This window comes from Amphiprion ocellaris, chromosome 8 (genome assembly GCF_022539595.1).
Source record: "Amphiprion ocellaris isolate individual 3 ecotype Okinawa chromosome 8, ASM2253959v1, whole genome shotgun sequence".
Taxonomy (NCBI): Eukaryota; Metazoa; Chordata; class Actinopteri; family Pomacentridae; genus Amphiprion; species Amphiprion ocellaris.
Genome location: NC_072773.1, coordinates 35,101,811 through 35,127,406, shown reverse-complemented (window position 1 = coordinate 35,127,406; position 25,596 = coordinate 35,101,811). Strand labels below are relative to the sequence as shown.

At 38.7% G+C, this 25,596-nt stretch overlaps 1 protein-coding gene across 5 annotated transcripts; it reads left to right on the top strand.

Annotated features, from left to right (window-relative positions):
- The first annotated feature begins 952 nt into the window (after window positions 1-952).
- On the top strand, window positions 953-25,581 carry ccdc30 (coiled-coil domain containing 30). Of its 5 annotated transcripts, none has more exons than XM_055012837.1 (28): window positions 953-1,060; window positions 1,811-2,026; window positions 4,745-4,927; window positions 5,708-5,828; window positions 6,404-6,594; window positions 6,878-6,958; window positions 7,112-7,186; window positions 8,676-8,832; window positions 9,684-9,755; window positions 10,515-10,630; window positions 10,720-10,826; window positions 10,943-11,135; window positions 11,386-11,484; window positions 11,988-12,116; window positions 12,250-12,387; window positions 12,774-12,952; window positions 14,769-15,036; window positions 15,290-15,397; window positions 15,897-16,067; window positions 16,316-16,525; window positions 17,423-17,580; window positions 17,751-17,916; window positions 20,359-20,480; window positions 21,300-21,441; window positions 21,574-21,710; window positions 23,080-23,197; window positions 23,322-23,386; window positions 23,467-25,581. In XM_055012837.1, the coding sequence occupies exons 2-28, from the start codon at window positions 2,006-2,008 to the stop codon at window positions 23,672-23,674; spliced, it is 3,735 nt and encodes a 1,244-aa protein (XP_054868812.1). In that variant the 5' UTR covers window positions 953-1,060; window positions 1,811-2,005; the 3' UTR covers window positions 23,675-25,581. The 5 variants fall into 5 exon arrangements, with proteins under 5 accessions (XP_054868812.1, XP_054868813.1, XP_054868811.1 ...); XM_055012838.1 differs by having other exon boundaries at window positions 7,109-7,186; window positions 12,259-12,387; XM_055012836.1 differs by having other exon boundaries at window positions 7,109-7,186.
- The last annotated feature ends 15 nt before the right edge of the window (window positions 25,582-25,596 follow it).

Here is a 25,596-nt window from a genome sequence, read left to right as displayed (position 1 = left end):
GTTATTACAGAAAAATCTGTATTTTTTCCTCCTTCAAAGTTACCTACCACTGAGAAGAGTGGATATATTTTAATAACAATTGAACATATTCGTACAGATTATCTTATTTTTAACCTCCTAAGACCTGGCATCCACATATGTGGACCTTATTTTTTTTTAACAGCAACAAGAATAATAACAATGTAAATATAATCTAAATATAGTATAAATATAATAAACATAATAATCAGATATTAGTACTCTTTATCCCAAATAACTAGAAGAAATCTAAAATGCAGCCCAACCAGTGCTCTGGTCTTAGGATGTTAAAATTCCTGGTTGCCATTTCTAATGCTGTTTCATTGCTATAAACTTTATTTTTAGATTAAACTCCAGAACACAACCATCCAAATTAGTCATTTTTTGTTTTTTAGTCATGTAAAATTGCTGTCATTTACAACAATTGTTTTAACAGCTATATTATTTTTTATTTAATCCTGTAAAAACCATTGTTGCAAAAAATATATCTTTTTTTTAAATTATTGTTGCTGTTAATTTATTTTCTATATTATATATACACACACACACACACACACACACACACACAGATAGATAGATAGATAGATAGATAGATAGATAGATAGATAGATAGATAGATAGATAGACAGTTTTTATCTGTTTCTATTGTTTTTTATTGTTTTTATCTCTACATGCAGCACTTTGACTGAAAGCACATTATAAATACATTTATTAATATTATAAATACCGCATTGCAGGAGAATATTTATGCAAATATAAAAGATAATGTATGAAATTAAATTAAAATTTTATTATTATTATTATTATTATTATTATTATTATTATTATTATTATTATTATTATTATTATTATTATTATTATTTATTAGTTAGTCTTATTAGTCTTACGGGGTTAAAACACTAGGTGGTTGCGACCTATGATCGATTGCCCCCCGTGTATCCTGAATGGTACAGTCCGTTGCCTAGGCGCCAGTAGAAGCCAATTCTCTCCGCCACGCCTGTCCTCGGCACTTGGCATTCTTGTCCCTGTTCCCCTTTGAAAGGTGAGTGAAACTTCAACTGTACACTGTAAACTCAGCTTGGCCACCTCGGAGAAGTTCAGCAGAAGTCTTCAGATATCATAGCGACATATTTACGGGCTGCACCAGTTGCTGCAAAAAAAAAAAAAAAAGCTGTGGCTACCGTTAGCAAGCTAGCGTTAGCTCCAACGTAAAGTATGCTACCTTAACTTTGGAGCTAACTTTGCTAACTAGCGGGCACTACGGGTGCTCACTGTTGTCAGTTTGGGTTATTGACAAGCTTACAAACACAACGTTCACAACAACACAGTGCATATTACAGCTTTCTGAGAAGGAATGCAAGTGGCTGTTGTCCTACAAAAAGCCTCGTTTGCTCCTCCTCGTCAGACATTTTGGAAGCAAACGTTCGGACGAAGGCTGATTTTAAATTAAGTGAAAGTTGTCACTCATCAGAAAGCTAGCATCACCGTCTACATTGCAAGAAATTAGTATAATGTTTTAGTTTGTTTTGGTTTTTGCTGAATGCAAATCTGCAAGGCAGGCTTCTGAGAAAGGTCGAGCTGTTACCCTTTACTGCTTATATTAAAATCTTTATGATTACGAGGCAGCTAATCAGCTTGAAGTTTTGCATGGCCTGAGGTAATGCAATCTACCTCAGCTGTTAAACTGCCCTAGCCTGTCCTGGCTGAGGTAGCTAGGATAATCTCCAGGTTTGTCACTTCAGGTCTTAACATGACTTGACAGCATTGTTCTAAAGCATCTTTTCTTTTGCAGCAAAACTCAAGGACTGTTGTCACGGATGGATTACAACAACAATGGGAGAGATGAAGTTTGAGGATCTGCAGATCTGTAACGTGTTATTGCAAACCGACTTGCTTTCTGTTGGGTGCCATGTAGACAGAACTGCAGTTTGGGATCAGGATATTCACCACTGAGGAATAAGTAACAGATGCACTTTCACCAAACTAAATGAAAATGGATCACGAAGAGGTAAGATATGTTGCTCGTTGCCTGAAATGCACAGCTTGTGACATTGTTTTGTTATTCTCAGAGGCTTCTTGTCCACTGTCTGCATGATATCTGCTGGTAATTTTAGTTTGTTATCATAAAATTAATGATCTACATGCTACAGTCGTTGCTGGAGTGAATACATCCTGCACTCACAGCTGACATTCACCAGTACTAGGATGGTGGTTGAGGTAAACGTCTGATCCTTTAGCCCAGGGGTGGCCAACATACGGCCCGAGGGCCAAAACGTTGCATGAAAATCTCTTCATTATGTCCCTCTGGATTTAAAAATGTCTTCACTTTGTGCAATTGAACCATAAAAAACACCCTTAAGATTATGTTTCTTGACTCAAAAAACAAAATAAATGTATCATAGATTAAAAAAAACAAAAAAAAAACAAACATCATGAAGTATATCAACAATGATCTAAATGTCCTCATGCGGCAGCGGTGTATGTTGTATTTATTCCTGTTTTGTAGAAAGTGTGTATATATTGATGAAGCCAATCAGAGGACTAATACATTCCAGGAAGTAAAATACCACTAGTTCCACTCCACAGGGTCCAATCCGGCCCTCAAAATGTAAAAATTACAGAGAAGACATAAACTACAGATTGTAAATTAGTAAAACTATAAATTTAAAATAATTTCTAGACCATGACAAGATGTTTTGGTCATAAAGTAAAATACTAGATTGTTCATTGTTCTTTTGTTGCTTTGTGTCTCGCTTTTGTAATGCTTTGTCTTATTTTTAGTTTTTTGTATTTTTTCATCTGACTTTTGTCATTTGTCTCATGTTTTTGTCGTTTTGTGTTTTCCTTCTCATCTCGCTTGTGTTTTTTTGTCTTATTTTTGTCATTTTGTGTTTTGCTTAATTTGTTCTTTTGTGTATCGTTTTTGTCATTTGTCCATTTTTTGCCGCTTTGTGACTTTTTTTAAATTTTTTGTCTCGTTTTTGTTTTGTTTCATGTCATTTGTTTAATTTTTTTTGTCATTTTGTGTCTCATTTTTGTAATATTTTGTCTTGTTTTTTTGTCGGACTTTGGTTCTTTTGATCACAAAGTAAAGTGCTATAATGTTCAGTTCCAGATAGCTGTGACTGAATGTTTTGTTCCTTTGTAGACACTCTCTGATCTAGAAATTGTAATGTGTAAATGATAAACTCAGGCATAATGTTGAAATTTCACTCATTTTTCTTAAAAAAAAAAAAAAAAAAAATTCAGTTTGTTCATGATGTTTTGTAAAATGGTAATTCCTTAAATGTGAACATTTTCAGAATGTACTTTTTTGCACTGAAACAAAGGAAAGATTTGGAGTTGTGGTTATTTATAGGTTATTATGCTGTGATTTTACTGGTCTAGTCCACTGGAGATCAAATTGGGCTGAATGTGGACCCTGAACTAAAATGAGTTTGGCACTCCTGCTTTTGCCGTTCATTCCTCAAGAGCATAGACCAACTGGTGTGATGTTTGAGAATGACGGACACATGAGACCTGTTACCAAGCCTCTGACAATACGCTGCATGTCGTTGGAGCAGTGACAGCTCCTCGTCTAAGGCTACATGGATGCTGCTCAGGTTACGAGCCATATACAAAGTACAGTATTGAATTCTGCGACAGGTGTTTCGCGCTGGCTCGCCACGCTGATGTTGTGTCTCTATACAACGTGTCTGTCCTTCATACTGATCAGTTTTCAGCAAGAGTGGCAGCCGTGATGTGGATTTTTTTCTTGTTAGTTAGCAGGATAATTTGCTATCGTGCCGTATCAAGATAATATCACTGATTTTGCAACAGTAAGAAGTAAGGAGCAGTACAACCAGATTCTGCAAAAGGTCCTTCCCCCAAGTCATCTGATTCATAAACTCACAATGGTGCAAGCATTTCATGTGCAATTTATTATGTATAACCTATATATGTGCACTGTGCAATATGAAATGCACAGCAATGTTATTTTATACTTTTTATATGTATTTATATTTATTGTCATAGTTATTTTTTTAAGAAACTTTCTAATCTTAGCACTTACTTGTTTTATAAGAGGGTGTATAATCTGAGCCAATGCAACGTAATTTCATCTGGATGTGAACTGTCACGCATAGCTTGAATGACAATAAAATTAATCTAAATCCACAAGTATATGTAATTTGTAGTGTTGTAGCATATAAGGAGGATATAACAGTTTTCCTTTCATAGCTAACTGACACTAAACAAGTTAAGGATGGATGGATGGATGGATAGATGGATGGATGGATGATAGAGAGAGAGAGAGAGAGAGAGAGAGAGAGACTTTATTAATCCCGAGGGAAATTCAACTGTTCAGCAGTTTACAGACAACAACATAAATAGCAAAAAGACAAGACAGGCAGGTTAGTAACATTAACATTAAAGGTTAGTATATACTTTTAAAAAAACTTGCTGTACAGTACTATAAAAACACTTCGAATTTTAAAATCTATAGAATTACTTAATGTAGTTAAAATTCAATACACAACATTTACACATTTCAAGGCACCATGATTTAAAGTGACTTTGACAGGTAGTAGGAAAACAGTTGTATTAAACTACCTAAAGTGCATAGACATTTTACATAAGTGAATTAGTATTTTACCTCCAAACTGCAGCTTAACATAACATTTCAGCACTTTACAGAGAAATACGGTATCTGGTAGCAAACCATTCAGTTTCTCCTCTGGATCTTCAGGCGTGGACGGAGCTGGACCAGATTTCTATGCGTCTTCAGGAGGATGGTTTGCCTCCAGCTGCCGGTGCGGAGGAGAGGCAGCGCCACCTGTGGCAGCAGCTGCTCATCAGCGAAGCAAAGCTTCAGTCGGCCACCCAGGAGCTGCAAACCCTACGGCTGCAGCAGGCCAATGAGATGAAGGAGGTGAGACACTTTTCTGGTGTTTTAAGTTAGCCAGCTATTGTAAAAGTGTCATAGACTATTTGAACTAGTTTTGTGTAGTTCAGTTTCTTGACATACAGTCTCAAAGCATGTCATTTCCTCTGAAGCTACAGTATAGACTCATTAACCCTCGTGGGAAAAAAAATATTTTGACAGTGAAACTTCTGATGTCCACATTTTCAACATTTTTGGGAAATCTTTGAACATTTTTTTGTGGAAAAAAATAAATGTTAAAAATGTTTCTTAAGAACATTCACAAAATAATCAACCAAAATCCAGAGAAATTCACTGGATTTTGGTTGATTTTTATGTGAATGTTCTTAAAGAAAATATTAGAAATTTTACTGATATATATGGAATCACTTTAGATATTTTTAGGATTTTTTTTGGAAGATTTTTGCTCTTTTTTTGAAAATATTTACAAGAATTTTCTTTTTTGGGGGGATTTTTTTTTTTAAACTAATACTTTTAAGGGAAATTTTTAAAGAATTATTGGAATTTTCTTTCTGAAGGTTTTGCAAATTTTCAGAAATTTGGGGAATTTTTTTGCAGAATCTTTGGATTTTTTTCAGACAATGAAACAATATTTTTTGGTGCCAGTAAATGAGGACAACAGGAGGGTTAAACAGCTTTAGTTAATGACTAAAAGGCATTATGGAATAATCACACACTTATCTGAAATGTTTGCAGGTTGATGCCAGTTTCTCAAAACGGTGTATCACTGATGGCTAATTGACTTCATTTCTGGTTTGTGTCTGTCAGGTGGAGAGCTATGTTGCACATGTTCGTGGGCTGCTGGAGGAGCGTGAGTGTCTGACTGCAGACTATGAGCGAGACAATGAACACTTGCGACATGAACTTCACCAGATCAGACACCAACAAGGTAAACTCACTGCAACTGTGTTTTATAACAATAATAGTAATAATAACTTTATTTGTATAGCACCTTTAAGAAGAGCATTCACAAAGTGCTTTGACAGGTAGAGCATAAAAAATTACAAAGATATACCAAATGGATAGCTACTTAAAAACTGGTTAAAAGGGTGACATCACATAAGAGGGTTAAGACAGAAGCTGAAGAGAAAGTGAAAGATGGAAATAGATTAAGATCAGGAGGTTAGAAAGAGAGACTACAAGCAGTGAAAATTTTAAAAGGGATAAAAAAGAGAGTGATAAAAGAGAAATGAAAGAGAACTTTACTTGAAGGAGAGTCTATAAAAGTGGGTTTTAAGAAGTGATTTAAAAGAACTTACTGATTTGGCGAGCCTCATCTCCTCAGGCAGGTCGTTCCAAAGCAGAGAGTCCCTGACAGAGAAGGCCCGGTCACCCTTAGATTTAAGCCTTATTTTCCTGCGTTTATGCTGAATCTGAGACAACAGAGCTTTATCTTGTTCTAAACATTCTTTCATAGTCCTGCCAGAGAAATTACTGATCAGAGTAAACTCCCCTTTCTTCCAGAGAACCAGAGCAAGGAGCTGGCAGAGATGCTGGCTAAGGAGGATCTCGGGGAGATGGGCCTGAGCAGCCCCAGTGAGCAGGTGGCTTACTTGCTGGTGGAGAGAGTCACGCTGCTGGAGAGGCTGGAGGCTGCTGAGAGGAGGCTGGAAAGTCAGAGTCTCAGTGGCAGCTTCAAGGAGGTTCACCACCAGGTACAGGCCTGATCTACACACATCCGCGAGCTTCAGAAGTGAAACAATGAAAACAATACAAGTATTATTTTGAATAGTATATGATATTTCCACTTTTGGACTGTAAATTTAAGGCTTTTGTGTCTTAAACAGTTAATTTACAGCCTTTAGTTATATAGAAATTTCAAATTAAGCTGTCCAAAAGCGTTATAGTGGTAGGGAAATGTAATAATTAACTAGCCAAGGTGCATACAGAGACCATGTAAATGTGGTTAATCTCTGTCTTTTTATGACATTTACGCAGGAGCATATTGGCAACAAGATGGTGCAGGACCTAAAGCAGCAGAGGGAGGATATACAGAAGACCATAGATAGCATGACGAAGGTGAGGTGACGCGTATTTTGCCCTCCCTAAGTTGCAGGCTGGAATAGCTCCCCAGACTGGATTAATTTTGGAGAAGATAATGTTAATGTACAGAGATGCAGCTTCATAGTTATATAGTGTGAATCTGCACATACTGGTGTTTCCTCTCAGCAGTGTTCATCCCAGAGTTCTTGGAAGAAGCTGTTTGGCCTGCGCAGGTCTGGTCAGAGCAAACACAATATTACCCCTGTAGGTTTCCTCCTTACAGCCAATACTAACTGAAAACTAACACTGGTATGGCGATAAAGAACCAAGCTGCATCATCACCGGCTTCTTTCAAACTGGTGCTGCTTTTTGAAATACTTTCCACACTGACAATGTTCCTTGATTTTCACATGACCGCTACAACGCAGACACATTGCTTGTTTCAGTAACACATCTGTGAATGTCATTTACTAAAGGTGTCCCAGCAGGCCTGTGGTTAAGGAGCATAACTGGTCGAATCTTTGTTGCATGTCCTCGTCTTAAACCTTTTCTGTCTCTTTCTTCTATGGCAGAGGTGTCAAACTCATTTTAGTTCAGGGGTCACATTCAGCCCAATTTAATCTGAAGTGGGCTGCACCATTGAAATCAGAGCACAAAAACCTATAAATAACCACAACTTTAAATTCTGAAAATGTTCACATTTAAGGAACTACTTTTTACAAAACATTATGACCTACCTGACATGTTTAAAGAAAAATAAGTTCAGTTTCAACAACATTACACCTCAGTTTATCATTTACACATTACAACTTCCAGATCACAGTTTATCTACAAAAATGCACAAAACTTTTAGTCACAGGTATCTGAAAATGAATGATATAGGATTTTACTTTATGATCAACACAACTAAAGTCGGCCAAAAAAACAACAAAACAAGACAAAATATTACAAAAAATGAGACACAAAATGACAAAAGCGAAAAACAAAATGACAAAAAATGAGACAAGCAACATGAAACAAAACAAAAAAGACAAAAATTTGACAAAAAAGTTACAAAGGGACAAAACAATGGACAAACGGTAAAGGTAAGACCAAAAATGACAAAAAAGAAACAAAACGACAAAACAACGAATAAAGCAAAACACAAAATGACAAAAATAAGACAAAAAGCACAAGAAAAAAGAAACGACAAAAATGAGAGACAAAATAACAAAAACAGACAAATGATAAAAGTCAGACAAAAAAAGACAAAAACAAGACAAAATATTGCAAAAATGAGACACAAAATAACAAAAGAAGAATGAGCAATATAATATTTTACTTTATGATTAAAACAAGTTGTCAAGGTCTAGAAATTATTTTAAATGTATAGTTTTACAGATTTACAATTGAGAGTGAATGTCTTCTATGTAATTTTTCAGAGGGAAAAATTACAGAGCGTGTTTGACACCTCTGTTCTATGGTTATCAGCTAAACAAAACACAAAAACACGCAATAAACAAAACACACATTACGGGACACAGGTAATATCTTGTATACTTTTTGTCTCCGGGTCTGTCGATGCAGGTGGATGCAGAGAAATAAGCTCTAACTCATTCCCTCCACTTCTTTACAGCCTGCAGTGATGATGAATCTCAGATTGCATGTCTGTTACAGCTGCATGTCGGGTTTCTTGCATCCAGTCTAACCACCGATCTGCTTTTCTGCTGCTCTACTCCAACTCTAACCGTCCGTGCCTCGCCTTTAACATCAGGCCTACAGCGAGGAGATCTCCCAAGAGCGAAATGAGCGGCAGCGGCTGGAACGGGACCTGGAGGAGGCGTCTAGGAGGCTGACGATGGCTCATCAGGACATCCGCAGACTCACCAATGAGCTGGATGCTGCCAAAAACAACAACGTTGACCCAAATGGTATGTTGTAAAGTCTTACAGTATGTATCCGTTGATGTGTTGTGAGTATACAGAAGAATTTCCTACATGCAGCCCTGGCCTGTTGACTACCCAGCTTGTTGTTTCCAACTTTTAACCCTACTGTCATCCTGCGAGTCAAAATTGAGCCATTTTAAAATTTGAAAATGTGGGAGAAAAATATATTTACACAGGGAAATTTCTGATGTCCACATTTTCAACATTTTTGGGAAATCTTTGAACATTTTTTTTGTGGGGAAAAAAAAGAAATGTTAAAAATGTTTCTTAAGAACATTCACAAAAAAAATGTTGGATGTAAATGTTCTTAAAGAAAATATTAGAAGTTTTACTGATATATATGTAATCACTTTAGATATTTTTAGGCTTTTTTTGGGAAGATTTTTACTCATTTTTGGAAAATATTTACAAGAATTTTCTTGCTAAATTTGGGGAATTTAAAAAAAACAACTTTTAAGCGAAACTTTTAAGGATTTATTGGAATTTTCTTCCTGAAGGTTTTGCAAATTTTCAGAAATTTGGGGAATTTTTTTGCTGATTTTTGGGATTTTTTTCAGACGAGGAAACAATATTTTTTGGTGCCTGTAAATGAGGACAACAGGAGGGTTCAAATGTGTAAATGCCAGTTCCTTGATGTTCACTGTCATGTCAAGGATTTGTTTAATATACTTTACTTTTCACTTAACTAACTAATAAGTGTGTTCTGTATGTGAAATTGTGCTAATAAAGCCAGCTATAGGAAATGTCTAGCAGCAGTAAAAACATGTTCAAAGGGAAATAATTAGCAGAATGCTCATTTCTGTGTGATAGAATTAAAAATATGCTTCTAATCTCAGGATCTGAGCTTCAGGGAACAGTCCAAGAAGTAGAGAACCTGAGGAAGGAAGTGGACAAACTGAAACACTGTGGTGAGACAGAGTGGTGTAAATTTTATCTGACCATTATAAAATTCCTGTGGGCTAGAAATCGGTGGGAACATTTTGGAAGGAGTAGGAGTGGATATTGTTTCTATGTTTTATGATTTAGGGTTGTGGTTATTGACTTCTGCTTATATTAAATCTGCATTGAGATTCACAAAATTAAAAGGATAATAAAAAATGATTCAACAAACCATTTCATGTTTAGATTAATTATACTCTACTGCATGATCTTTTTTGTTTTTTATTCTTTTAGATTTAATCGATTTAGACAGAAGTTACTGCAAGAGAGATGCTTATTGACCAGGAAGTTGACTTTCTAATACTTTCACATGTCCTTTCCATTTGCACTTTGACAATAGTGTATTGTATGAGGCAGAAGCACAATGAATCATTATGTTAGTAAAAGGAATATTTCCCTTTTACTGGTAACTGGTTTTCACAGAATCTTGGCCTTGTTTTGGGAGGTTCAGTCGAATCTTAGAACAGCTAGCCGCCACACTTAGCTGTGATTTGATAATAAATTTGGTCAGCAAATATGAACTATGTCACACTCATAAAGTGACTAATGCAGAATTATTCTTTGCAAAAAGTTCTGTGTGTTGGGCTTAATGTGATTTATGTTAAGTATATTTGTAAAACTTCATTACAGATTTCAAAAGACCAAACAACACAGAAATATGCACACATTTTAATGTCAAATATTTGCTTTGTTTAGATCTCTATGGTGTTGGTGTTTTCTCTCCATAGATATGATGAAGTTGCAGCGAGCCAAAGAGCAAAACGACCGACTAGACGCTGAGAACAGAGCTCTGAGGGAGAGAGTGCGCATTATAGAGTCCGAGAAGAAACATCTCAGGGACCAGGTCAGCATTTACAGAATTTATTTATTAAAATAAAAAGTCACAAACATTGTTGCAGCACCTTAGCATTGTTTGGTGTCACGTTTGTTCAGATGACAGTAAATGATGCGGCCAGAGAGGATCAAAAGGACATTGGTGGTGAACCTCAGAGCAACATGTCTGCCCTGTCAACTCAAGAAAAGGATCACATTCACAAACGGTAAATACATTAACTCCTCAAGAGCTACATCACGGATAACGGTGTGAGACTTTTATGCTGTTTCAAATGTATCCCACCTGCTCTGTCTTACTGTAACCGCCGTTATTCTCTGCTAGGTGTCAGGAGGCGGTGGAAGATGGGCTCGTTCAGGTCCGGGAGCTGCAACGGCAACTCCAGAGGCTCCGCCAAGGACAGGAAGAGCTGGAGGAGAGGAACGAGGAGCTGGAGGCCCTGCTGGGGGAGGCTCAGAATGCCAGCAAGGAGGAGAGGCATCGCCATGAGGGAGAACTGGAAGGACTGCACAGGAGGGTAAATGAACTGGACTGACTTCTTGTTCAACATTGCTTCATATTTTTTTAACCGGATAAAGGGTGGATTGATTAGTCACTGGTTACTTTCCTGGTTTTGTGAATTTTCACCTGATGTGTGGAGAAAGCTTGCTTCACAGACATTTATTAATGTCAGTCCTTAATATAGAAGGGGTCAGACAGAATAATTTAGTCTTGGCAACAGTCATCCCTGTCTAATGGCTGAGTAATAATCTAAACTGGCCATGCAGATCAAAAGCCTGGAGGCAGAGCTAAAGAAGCAGGATGCCCAAGAAAAAATGTTGAAGAATGGAGAGGAAGTCAAAACCACCGAGTCCTACCTACAGCTGGTAAGAAATTACTCTTCTTAATATTAATAATGCTTCCAATGTTCTCAATTTACAGCATCAACATGGCAACACTATGGCTTGTGATGACCTCAGCTACAATTAAATAACTGTGATTATTAAAAGCTTGTACGTAAAGAGGTGTAATGCTGCTTAAAATGCAACAACAAAAGGAGTTTTAATTGGCTTCAGTATTATATGCACCAACAGATAAATATAACCAAGACATGCAAGGAAACTGTTAAAGTTTGACCAAAAAGCTCTAATTGGACGCCAATAGAACATTATAGAATTGAAACTAGGTCTGCTTTACAATCCAGTCCTCACTTAACTGTCCTCTCAGATTCCCACATGTACATAGAACGTAAGATGTGTGCAAGAGTTTAATCCTAATCAGCCTGCAGAGATTAATTAGGGCACATCAAAGAGTTTAGACACTGGACGTCAAATTCTTGGTTTAGTGCAACCTATGAATTTTATGCGCTTTGTTTTCGCCGTGTACGAAGCACCTGAGAGATGGCAGCCAGGAGAGACTGGCTCTGCTTGAGGCTCGTCTGACTGAGGAGAAAGACTGGAGGAAACAGCTGGAGTTGGACCTCAGTGCTGCTCAGGCAGCCCTTAAAAAAGATAAAGAGGTATGACTGTCTGAAAGAAAAAGCAGCACACCACAGCTACATGAGTCTGTGAAATGTGGTTATTGCTATACTTGAAAATATATTTACAAAGCTGCAAACTAACTAAATTATTCTCCCGCATTCTAAATTGAAGGCTTTGCAGATAGGTGAGAAAGAGCTAAAGAAGCTGAGACTTGAGGTGAACAGTCTTCAGACAGAATGCCAACAGGGGAAAACACTCATCAAGAGCCTCACCCAAGTCAAAGGGGAAAAAGCAGTTCTGGAGGAAAAGGTTTGTTTACTTCTCTGCTTGCAGTCATTTACACCGTGCATAAGTCATTTAAAACGCGATGAAAATGTCATGACAGTTCTTTCTACAGGGATAAATGGTTATAAATGAGAGGAAGAATTTAGGTAGAATTGAAAATGTCATAAAAATGCATTTAAAGTGTTTTTAAATATCCTGCACAGATCAAAGTTTGGATGCATATGTCGCATCAAAACAGGTCAATTTGAAAACCGTGTAGATTCACTGTCAGCATATCAAAATAAATCTGACCACATGTCAACATAAATACATCGATGTGGATCTACAGCCTGCATTATTTTGACATTTACACTCCCAACATGAGGTTCTCACCATCTCTCTGTCTCCTTCTGTAACTCTCTTCCTGTCAGGTGGCCCAGATGGAGCGTGCCCACAGCAGACTCCAGAACGAGCTGGAGCGCTACAAGGACAGTAGCCAAACCCTGGAGGACCTGAGGGACAACAGGCTTCAGGTGGACCAGCTGCAGGAGCAGGTTGACCGGCTGACAGCTGAACTCGGCCGCCTCCAAACGGCCCACGATACACTAAGGTTGTTTTCAGTTCAAGATCTCACACAGCAAAAACTACAGGGATATGTGGGTGAAATAGATTAGGGGTGTCAAACATGCGGCCCTGGAATCAAAACCGGCCCACCAGAGGGTCCAATCCGGCCCTCAAAGTGTAAAAATTACAGAGAAGACATTAACTGCAGATTGTAAATTAGTAAAACTATAAATTTAAAATAATTTCTAGACCATGACAAGTTATTTTGATCATAAAGTAAAATGCTAGATTGCTCATCGTTCTTTTGTCGTTTTGTGTCTCATTTTTGTAATATTTTGTCTTGTTTGTAGTTGTTTTTTCTGTATCTTTTTGTCTGACTTTTGTTGTTTGTCTCATGTTTTTGTCGTTTTATGTTTCCTGTTCGTCTTGCTTGTGTTTTTTTGTCTTATTTTTGTCATTTTGTGTTTTGCTTTATTTGTTGTTTTGTGTATCGTTTTTGCCGTTTTGTGTAATTTTTTTGTCCATTTTTTGCCGCTTTGTAACTTTTGTCAAATTTTTAGTCTCTTTTATGTTTTGTTTTATATCGTTTGTTTAATTTTTTGTCATTTTGTGTCTTATTTTTGTAATATATTGTTTTGTTTTTTTGTCGTACTTTTGGTTCTTTTAATCACAAAGTAAACTACTATAATGTTCAGTTCCAGATAGCTGTGACTAAATGTTTTGTTTCTTTGTAGACACTCTGTGATCTGGAAGTTGTAATGTGTAAATGATAAACTGAGGCTGAATGTTGTTGAAATTTCACTTATTATTCATTAAAAATTTCAGGTTGTTCATAATGTTTTGTAAAAAGATAATTCCTTAAATGTGGACATTTTCAGAATGTGCTTTTTTGCACTAAAACAAAGGAAACATTTAGACTTGTCATTATTTATAGGTTATTATGCTGTGATTTTACTGGTCCGGCCCACCTGAGATCAAATTGGGCTGAATGTGGAACCTGAACTAAAATGAGTTTGACACCCCTGAAATAGATCATGTCGTGAGAGAAGGGATAGTACTTGATTAGCAATTCTTTTTACCTGACAAAGTTAGTAAGGGTGATTGTTTTACCTTGCTGACATGTTTCAACTCAGTCTGCAGTCTTCCGACGTGATGACGTGTCGTTTTTATCAGGTGGCCGGTCTGACAGATCCGTCAAAATCTATCAGATCAGCCACGCCCCTCGCCATCCAATGGTGTCTGGAGGATGGAGTTCCAGGTGTTAGAGGGTGTAGCCCCTTCGTCGCGGTTCATGGAATCATAGAATGGCCTGCTTTCTGAGTTCTGTGGCCTCTTTTATCCACCTTCTGTGCTTGTTGGCTTCCAATGTTAAAATCCTCCCCTTGTCCCAGTCCATAATGTGGTTATATCTCTTGCAGTGATCCCTGATGGCTGATTTTTTTGTTTTCTTGATCGGCTTTTTCTTGCTGTGTTCTTGTGAGTCGTCCTGTGGTCTCTTTTTCACATTCTGTCTGGTGTTCCTTTGTTCTTATACTGAAAGCTCTTCGTGTTTCTCCAATGTAGATTTTCTTGCATGATTTACACAGAATTTCATATATGATGTTACATTTGTTGTGTGGTTCTATTTTGTCTTTTGGGTGAACTAGTAACTTGTCAGCAAGGTAAAACAATCACCCTTAGTAACTTTGTCAGATAAAAAGATTTGCTAATCATATATAAGAAAACGACAAAATGAGCATAATCAATCTGCTACGAAGGATAATACTGCTGCAACTTATATCTCTTTTTTCCGTTAGCCACTTGCAAGATAATACTGGAACATTGGAGCTCACTTTGTTTGCATATATGTGCATATTTTCCAGGGATGAGACGTCCTCTGAGCGGCTACAGACCGCTGAGCTCCAGGCCAAGCTGAGCTCCAGTGTTCAGGAGAAGCTGGCGGCTGAGGGAGACAGAGAGCGACTGGAGCTGGAGATACAGCACCTCAATAAGCAGCTCCAGTGGCATCAAGAGCAGCAATCCTTCACAAAGGAAGCACTTAGTAGCAGCCAGAAGCCTGAACTCCACGCAGCTCACGTAGAATCTAGACTCAGTCCAGCGGAGAAAATGAAAGATGAGAGCTTTGGTCAGGTAACTTGACTGGTGCCTTTGAGTTGATTTCAAAAAAAGGTTCATATCAGAAAACATCCTGTATAACTGTTGCTTATGAGTTGTTTAGATGTTTACAAAATTGGAGCAACAGGGTGTAAGAGAGGGATGCAACTGATCCTCTTCTTTAACCTGCTTGTACACGAAGGCCAACAGACATGGATTCTCCACTGCTATGGTCATATATGATTCGTACGTGTGTGCTGTGTTGTGATAAAAGCTTTCATGTTTGAAGGAGGAGCTGAATCGTCTGCAGATGAAGCTCGGGGAGGAGCGGCAGCTGGCCTCTCAGCACCAAATGGCCCTTCAGGCTCAGGTCAATGAAGCCCAGGCACGCATCAAGGTACTTTAGATCATAGCACATCCTGACATGTCTGAGGAGCCAAGCTGTTTCAAAATCTATTAATCACAGTCTCTTTTGAATGCAGTATTTTTGAGTTTCAGTTTACTAGTTATTAGCTTCCAATTTCTTTTTACTTTTGATGTTGCAGCAGCTGCAATAGACCTTTATTCTTTAGGTGATAGAGAATCTGATAGATAATTTGAAGAAGTAAGATCAATGAGCTGCCTGAAGTGGCAATAATGCAAAACTCAAACTTTTTTTTAGGTTCTTTTTCATTATCAAAGCCGATGATTAACTTAAAAGCTCCAAGGCTCCCTGTTTCAGTGTTTCATTTAACAGAATTTGACTCCTCATCAAATTATAGGACGCACATTGGACTGGTTTGATGATTCGTAACTGACACAAAAGTCACAGCTGGGGACACTCTGCTACCTGTATCCTTCTGTATTTGTTCCCTTTCAGCATAAACATTCCCACACTGACTTGTTTCCATCCTCAGTCCCAAGACTCAGTGCTGAGCCAGAAGGCAGAGGAGGCCAAACAGATGAAGCAGGACCTGCAGAGGGCCCAGAGCCTGTTTACCTCAGCAGAGAGAGAGCTGCGCTACGAGAAGGAGAAGAGCATGGACCTGAAGCGACACAATACTCTGCTGGACCAGGAAAAGCTCAAGGTTGGTATTTAACTGCAGCACACTGGGAATTTCCTGAATGCTTCTGACATTTATCACCTAATCATCATCTCAGTCACACTCTTAGTCATTGACTTCACTCTGAATGCTAATCACCATGACTAAATGTGAAACTCGAACATAAACTTCTACAGGAGACGCACACATTGTATATTTATTTAGTTGTTATATTGGTAGCATAGCCTTTGTTTTAGTGTTCATGCTTTGTGTTTCCTGTGTGCTTCCTTCAGCTTTGTGCAGAAGTGAAACAGGTACAAAACAAGCTGGTCCAGGTGGAGCAGAAAGTTCAGACTCAGGAGGCTGAATGTGAACGTCAGCAGCACAAAATCAGAGAGCTGGAGCTGGAGCTGGCACGCAGCTGCACAAACCGCAGCGCCACCACCAGTCTGCAGGAGGACCTACAGGCCGAGAGGACACGGCTCATTGCTGCTGACAAGAAGGTCAGTGCTGCAACACCTGGTGATCCCACGGGTGGATCAGTTCCACTATTTCTATGTTACAGTATTACAGATGAAGATCTGAAACTACAAGACCTGAAATCAACATGTTTCAGGGCTCGAGACTGCGACCAAGATGGTTGCATTTGCGACATTTTTTGAGAGTGTGCCGGTTAAGATTTCAAGTGGTTGCATTGTGGTAGTGACTGATGATCATTAAGCTGTATTAGAGCCGCTCTAACTGGCACAGACAGCTACTGTGATAACCACAGTGGTGGAAAGTAGGACTTTTATCTAACCTGGTGTTAATCTGAAACTCTGTTTTTAATCAGTGTATATTTGGCTTGTAATTACAACCTTTCCACATAGTTAGGTTGGTAACCTCAGAGCTGTCATACTGGTTGTCTGTGGTTGCCAATTTTAGGTTTACTAAAGCCAATTCATGCAAAGACCACCAGACTAAGCTGAAATTGTGATAAAGGCCTGAGATGATTTTACTTGACAGTTCCTGTTTTCTTGTTTGGAGTCTGTTTATAGTTCAAATAGTCAGGGAAACCTGCACTCTGAGTGAGCCCTTAATGGAATACGCTTTCTGTGAGCTGATTTGCCCTTGTGCCTTCAAAAAATGTGTATTCACCTGAATTTTCAACATGTAAAAGAAGCAGTTGCTTTTTAGCTTGTAAAGAAAGGGGTGTGATTTTTAGGTGTTTAAAGATGTCAGAACATTTGCTTTGCTTCCATTTGCATAACTCTTTTTTATTCTTATTTGCAGACACTATAGACTATTTCTACAGAAGATTTTCCAAAAAATCCTGTCCTGCTTTTGAAATGGATGGGAGGTCGAGTGCTCATGTTTGTTTTTGTCACCGAGTGAAGCCTGTGGCTCTGTTGTGATTGAAGGTGTTGGAGCTGCAGCAGCAGCTGAAGAGTGCACAGCACCAGCTGCGTGTGGAGGAAGCTCGGGCCGGCGAGAGCAGCCGCCTGGAGAGGGACAGCAGGGATCTGTCTGACACCCTGTCAGCCCTGAGAGCCCAGCAGCAGGAGGAGCACATCACCAGGTCACACAAACTGCAGGCCCGCTCACACTGCCCAATTTGTCTTGGTCCCTGTAGTAATAGTACAACAGTAATCAACAAGTTTCAAGTTCAGGGCACAGTTCTTCTCCAAATTAAAGTCACCTGCTGTTTCTGACCCCCCTGCATCATCTTGTCTTCCCTTCTTCTCTCAGGAAGCTGTTGGAGCAGCGTGAGGAGGAGCTGCAGCAGCTGGTGCGATCCCTGAGGCTGAAGGAGGCTTCACTGACCAGGGCGAACACAGAGCTCAGCCACCGTGTTCAGCAGCTGGAAACCCGTCTGTCCATCCTGGAAACTGAGCTCCGCAAAGCCAGAGAGGAGGTGAGGAAGGGTGTGCAACAGCTCATCAGATGTCATTGGTACCGCAAAGGTTTGGGTGCTTGAGGTGAAAATTACACATCATTTCAAAATAGTTGCTTAATTGTAAACAGCAGCTTAAATCCATTAGTAAGTTAGCAGTCTATATGTGGCTTTTCTCTGAGATTTTCTTGATGCGTTTTGAAAGGTTTTTTATTTCCAAAACCAATGTTTTCATCACACCTTCTCTGGCCAATAGTCAGTGCCATAACTCAGGACCAGAAGGAGAGACTAATCTTGTGTGGCCACCTGGAATCTCTGTTGATTGTGGATCTTCTGATGTGCCAATTTGAATACATGTGTGAAACATTTTACAATTTGTAGCTTCTTTGCTGCAACATCCACATTCACAGTGTTATCTATGGTTATGGCCACACCTTTGTGTTCGTAAGGAATTTGACTCCATTTGTTTTCTCGATAAACTCAAACAACCATGAGACCATGAGGCTGTATGTTTGTGCTTATAGCTTAAATCTAAAACACCACTGTTTGTCCTTTCTGTGTCCACTGTCACTTCATCTCAACTTCTAATCTTGAATTGTGTTGAGATTTTAATCAGTTGCTGCAATCCAGTAAATTCCTGCAACCTGTGTGATGTATCAGTGTACGCAGTCTTGGCAAACACACACACTGAAGGATATGGAGATATTCCTCTTCATCACAGGTGTGGTGTTCTTGGGGTTAAAGTCCTCAACTTTCTCTCCTCCCGTCTTCATCTGAAAAGTTGTTACAGCATAGCTTGAACACCAAGGCTTTCACATTTTTGCCCAGCTTCTTTTTGGACACCTTAGTCACAATCTCCGTCATCGGCAGCTCCAGCCTCTCTTTAAGTTTGGCAGCAGGCATGAAAAACGAATACAGCATGGACACTCCCTGAGAAAGCATTGTGATCTCCAACTTACGCTCATTTTTAAAGTAGTCCAGGAACTGTCGAAGTGTCATCTCTTCCCCACTGGCCTGCAGCCTGGTGACCTCAAAGCGATCCCACAGTGACCAATTGATTTCTTAGTACTTCTGTAGCAATGGCCTCAGAGAAAGCAAAGAAAGACCTTCTCACGTATTTTGGTGAGAAGTCCTTTTCTTTCTACATGTGAACAGCAGCAAACTTCTGAGCCTTAAGGTGCCCTTCTAGAAAAGTGCATCTTTTTTGTATAACAGCGACTTCGCCCATGGTAGTGTAAAACATGCTTAAATGTGAACGCTGACAGCTGTGTTCCAGCAGCTTCTAAAATATTGCAGTCACTCTTTGGTGATTTAAGGTGACTCTTGACCATCCTGATCAATTGTCCCTCAGCAGCAGGTCATAGTTTGTGTTTTCTTCCTGACTGTGGCAGTGACACAACTGTAGCATGAACTTTATACTCACAAATGATCGTTTACGCAGTTGAATTGTGGGATTTGTAGCTGATTTGAAATGGGTCCAAGTGACTCTCTTGACTTATTTAAGTCATTGATTTGCTTTTTCAGATTTGTGCTAAGCTCCTTAGACTTTCCAACTGTACCGTTTGTGGCTGAGTCTAATGACTAAATATGCCCTAATTAAATTGGCTCTGAGGAGTCACCAGCTGTAGTCAATCATAATTGTGACGAAGAAGGACAGGACCAGGCAAGCTTAACAGACAATTAAGCCATTAGCCAATCAGAGGCCACTCTGCTGCTCTGCAGAGGAGCCCTCTCTTTCTATGTTGGTGGAAGGTTCAGAAGAGAGTGTTTGTTTAATGTTCAGACATATATTTGGTGTGTTGGCTGTCACTTCTGTGTGCGTGCGTTTACAGGTAGGTTGAATATGCTTTTGTTTAGGTTGATGATGACCGTTGCAGTTGTATGTTTACATAGTTTTCCTTTGTTGCTGCAGATGGCCCGTTGAGCGACGTGATTTGATTTCTTTGGTTTGTTGCGTCACGGCAGTGTTGTGATACTGCATACTGATTATTTTCTTCTTTCTATTTATTTCTTGTTTATAGAACCACACATATATATAGAGATGCTGGTATATGTCTAACTTCTGTTACGAATAGAAGAGAAAAAGATAACACCTTGTCTTGCATTCTAACCTGATGAACCCTATTGACCGGTGAACATTTATACATTCTCTGAATCTCCAAAACAGTAATCACTCACGGGAAGTTAAAAGGCCTTGGAACTAAGAAAATTAGATTTACCCAACTTTTTACATCACCAAAACTGATATTTAACCTTGCTGAATGTAAGCAGATTTTGCCACTTTTCGACGCAGTCCTCTGGTTGTGTCTTGGGATGTTTGATTCTGAAACACTGGTAGTGGATCTGTGGGGTCCTGCTGGCTGTGGGCTGGGGCCTTCATGGCAGTTTATTGTCAGTAATTTAGAAAATGTTTAGTGCCATTGTAATGTTAGTGTAAATGTATGTATATTATGCATTCTCCAGGCTAAAGACAGCCAGAAGTCCAGCCACAGACTGCAGGAGGGGCTGGTGGCCTGTCAGCAGGAGAGTGAAAGACTGCAGGGGGAGCTGCAACAGGTTCTCCTCCAATGTGATGCGCATGTCAGGTAAGACATAAATAACACCAATATTTACACAGTGTGCAGTGTTATAAAATAAACAAGGCCATTAAGATTTTACTGATCACTTTTAAAGCTCGCCAGGGTCTCACCCCAAGCTGCTTTTATGATTTGTTGACCCCGTACGATCCTTCTCGCAGCCTCAGATCCTCAGGTGGATCCTTCTGGCCGTTCCAAAGTCGAGGCTTAAACCTAAAGGTGACCAAGCATTCTCCATCAGGACCTCGACTTTGGAACGACCTGCCTGAGGAGATGAGGTCTGTAGAGTCAGTAACTTCTTTTAAATTATTTCTGAAAACCCACTTTTACAAACTTGCTTTAATGTGAAGTTTACTTTTAACTTTAATTAGTTGTAGTGTTTTATTTTGTATTGTGTCCTGTTTATCTTAGATGTTCTTTCTGGTTTTATTTTACTTTTAGCTGCCTGGTTCTTTGGTGTGATGTCGTCTTCCTAATTTTTTAATTCTTTAACTTTTTGATTTCTATTTTTAACCCTCAATCTTGTTCTTTAATTTTCAAACTGTCTAGTTCACTTGTTTGTTATGATTGTTAATCTACCTAATTATTCATTTAATTTATTATCATTTTTACTATTCATTTTAATTGACTGCTCTGACTTGTCTCCTGTATGTTGTTTGATTGTGCATGTTGCATGTTTTAACTGTAAAGCACTTTGTGAACGCTGTTCTTAAAGGTGCTATATAAATAAGGTTATTTTAAAAAACATCCACAGTATAATCACTAATTAAGGAACATGTAGTTGTTGTTGTTTTTCCTCATGTTGATGTCTTCTGCTCCACCAACCAGGAAGTACAATGAAAAGCAGAGCCAGCACAAGACCAAGCTCCGTCAGGCCAAACAGCTGTTTCTAAAGGCGACGGCTCAGAGGGATTGCACCATCCAGAAACTGGAGAACGACCTGCTGCTGGCCTCCAGCCTCTCACACAAGGTCACTAACATGCTGTCTCGAGTCCATTCCCTTCTAAATATACCTCAAGAGGTGTTTGTGCTGGAAAAGTATGTTCTAATCTCTTAGTTTTCTGTATTTCTTCCCACTTGTCTTCTCCCTGTTGGCTTTTAGGAGAAGGAGAGGATTCATACGGTGATGGAGGAAAATGAGAAGCTTTTGGAAGAGAAGAGGGAACTGTTGCATAAAATAAGCGAGGCAGAGGAAATGGGCAGTAAAGGCATGAGGACCGCCTCGACAGTCCAACACAGGTATTGGAATAATCCACTGTTTACACACATGTACCTGCTGAATGCACAACTGTGATTTTCTTCAAGTTTAGCTGCTGTATTTAATGAATACTATTATAAACGTAAAACCATCCTCATGGGGTTTGATCTACGTTTGCCTCATAACTGCACCACAAGACAACAATGTGTCTGTTGTCAGCCTAAATTGTCATTACAGTAAATATCATGTCTCTACACATGATTTAGGACATAAAGGACACGGCGGGTATGGGTCAATCTATAATTGAGGGACTTTTGAAGTCCATGGGATATATCTTGCATACATTTTTATTAAAAGTAAAACTAACGTTTTTCATGTTCATTATGATCATGTCTTTACAAATCCCATAATTATTTATTATGGAAACAATCGCTTATTAATAAAAAAATACTGGATTTCACTAAATGTCAACTATGATACAAAAAGTCCCGCAATTATACGTTGACCCATCCAGAATGACTTGAAAATGATCCATAATTGCTGAAAATTTGTCCAGAATGGCATGAAATTTTTCCTAAGTGACTTGAAAATTATCCCAGAGACACAAAACTGACCGAAAATGACGAGAAATGATCCAAGATGACACAAAAATTGCTGAAAATGACAAGAAAATTGTCCAAAATGACTCAAAAATTGTCTAGGTCAATATATAATTGAGGGACTTTTGAGGTCCATGGGATATATCTTTCATTTTGATCATGTCTTTACAAATTCCTTAATTATTTATTATGGAAACAATCATTAATAAATAATAACTGAATATCACTTAAAAGTCGACTAAATAATCATCAGAATTTAATAACCACCTTCTAATTAGCTCATCAATAATAAAATGAGCTGATTCAGAAATAGTTTTGATTGTGTTCTTTTTATTAAGTTGAGATAATCATGACAGATATTTCTTTTTTGGCAATATATCAACTTTTATATGGAAAATAACAAATTGTATCTGTGTGCGAGAAATCACTTTCCACTAGGTTACCCATTACAAAAATACCTCTGAAGGAAGTGTGTTAATTCCAGATCACATGACCTGCTCCACATGATGTCATTTCCTCCTGAAGAAAAGACTGGCCAGACTCCAAGGCTTTCTGAGTTATTTAATATAAAGTAGTCAACAGGTTTACTACAATATCTTTAGAAATAACTTCAATTTCAATATTACTCAATAATATTTAGAAGAATCTTTCTGTAAAAATGCCATGTGGTGTTTGGTTACAGGCGGTCATGTTGATTTTAGGCCTGAAAACAGCACAAATGTCAACTATGATACAAAAAATCCCGCAATTATATCCTGACCTGTCAACTGTTTTAAATTTGTGAGTGAGTCTGAACATGAATCTGTTCAAGGGTCAACGTGTTAGAGGTGGAAAACAGACAACTGCAGGACCGAACTCTGAAGCTCTCCAATCAAGTCAGTTCCTTAGAGCGCGCCTTGAGGAACGTCCAGTCGTTCTACAGCCTGGAGGTAGCACCAAACACATCTCTAAGAGGAGTCACTTAACTTCATGTAAAGCTGCTCACATGTCTTTGGTTTTACTGTGATAAAAAATCTCAATGTGTTGATGATAAATGGCTCAAATGTCCAACAGAATGCCAAAAAAGTGCTGCCCTCTGACAGTCGCTCGGTCGGCGTCCTCCATACGTCTGCGCTAAGGTACAGCAGCTTTAAAGTTGAATTAATGTGTTGGCGGATGTTTGTAATTTGTAATAATCAGTGGTTTGTCGTATCACCAGTCTGACAGCAGGCTCCTGTGACCCGCTGGATATCTTGGACGCAATCTGCCGTGCGAAGGGCGACCGTGTGGCGGGGGACGGCACCCGGGCGTCTTTCTCCACACACCAGCCACCAGAGCAGGGATACCTGAACCTCACTTCACCGCTGCTTCCTCCAGCCTCCACCACAGGCACAGAGGACAGCTCTAATACCACTGAGCAGGTATGAGGAGGCTCTGTTTGAAACACCTAGAGAAGATCAGTGCTGCAAGTATTAAGTAGCACTAAAGCAGCCACCGTTTCAGACAGAAATCTGAATAAAATAATGAAAGAATATGTAGAATGCAAATAAAAACAGTAATAATGAAAGGGAGCTTCCACTCCAGTTCTGCTCAGGGTAACAGTATTGTGATCCAAGTCCAAACAGAGTGAAAAGAAAAAGCCTGTGTGAGTGTCAATCATTCTTTATTACATATTTTTAAGAAAATAGGACGTAATGGGAGATTTGAAGCCAAACACGTGGTACAATCTTGTGTTACCTGCTGAGGGACTCGGCCAGTTGTTTGCATCAGCAGCAAAGCAGATCAGAACGATTGAAAGCCTCGTATTGACTCATGGGAACGACTGTTATGGTGTTTATATATACATACATGGAAAAAATGATTAGACCACCTTTGTTTTCTTCAATTTCTTGTTCATTTTAACGCCTGGTACCACTAAAGTTAAGTTTGTTTGGACAAATACAACGATAACAGCAAAAATAGCTCATAAAAATTTAATTTCAGAGCTGATATCAGACATTTTCCATGGTTTTCTTGATAATAACCAAAATCACTTCAGTTCTTCCATCAGTATCTATGGCATTGTTCTTCCAAAAACAGCTTTCAGGATTCCATGGTTTCTTTTGTCTGTTTTAGTCACATGATCCACACAGGAGTTCGTACTGATTCATAACCATTGTTTCTGATGACTGCAGTCATGCATCTTGGCGTTATGTGAGAGCTGACAACTTCTGAATTGTGCTACAGCTTGAATGTCAGCAGGAAACCACTCTAGACCTTTGCATGTGTTGCTGATGACATGAAATGTCCTCTTATAGGCCCTGGAATACAATGAAGCTGAAGCAGGTCAGATTGGACATGAAGTATTATGGAATCAGCTCCATTTTTTTTCGTGATCCTTGTATTCTACAGGTAATGTACCTTTAGTGGTACCAGGCATTAAAATGAACAAGACATTGAAGAAAACAAGGGTGGTCTAATCATTTTTTCCATGACTGTATATCTATATATATAAAGCTGCAGGATAATACGATGCACTTCACGCTAGTGCAGTGAATGTCAGAAACACATTTCGTGAGGAATATTTGTACGAGACTTTATAAACTAAGCACTTTATATTAAATTTTACTTGTGTTTACATTTTGGAAAACTGTAGCAGTGGAATGCAATAGTGGGATATTATTGGATTCCTTTTTTACCCTGTTAAATTCAACGTTGGCAGCGTTTGGATGCCTAAAAATGCCTACGGTGTTGTATATTTATGGTTTTACTGTGTCAAAAAGTCTTCAAGCATGTCAGTGTTTTTACTAAGTTACATATTCATACTGACATCCTATATAACATGGATCATTTTGTGCAGACTGTGTGGTGTATCGCTGGTAAACATGGGGCTCCACTTCAAAATAGGTCACAATTATAGCTTGATAGATGCAGCCATTCCAGTATTTGCAATGTGCACCTTTAGTTTTAGTAAAAAAAATCCAGAGAAACCACAGAATTTCACGTTTTTGGCCTATTTTGAATTTCTAGTCAACCTCATAGCTTTCTTCCAGGGACTCAGAAACTAATTCTACTTTAGCCACATGTGTACTTTGTTCATGGCATTAAATATTATTTTGTACCATCATAGTTCTATACAGTGGGAGCGTTTGTCTTCAATGTGCCTGAGATGATGAAGTGTTTAACTTTATCTTGCTGCTGCGTGAACACGTCTAATAACAAAAGCCTTTTTGAGAAAGACACAAAAACCGAGGTGAACTCGATAAGAAACTTTTGTTGTATTTGTACGGATCCATTTTATAAAAGCAAAACTATTTTTTTTTAATAAATAAAAGCTGATAAATAACAAATACAATGCTTGTTTTTGCAT

Coding starts and splice junctions, on each gene's coding strand:
- ccdc30 (XM_055012836.1), top strand. CDS start 2,006: ATGAAAATGGATCACGAAGAG. Junction 8,833..9,683: donor CAACAACGTTGACCCAAATG/GTATGTTGTAAA, acceptor TTCTAATCTCAG/GATCTGAGCTTCAGGGAACA. Junction 16,526..17,422: donor TCATTGCTGCTGACAAGAAG/GTCAGTGCTGCA, acceptor TTGTGATTGAAG/GTGTTGGAGCTGCAGCAGCA.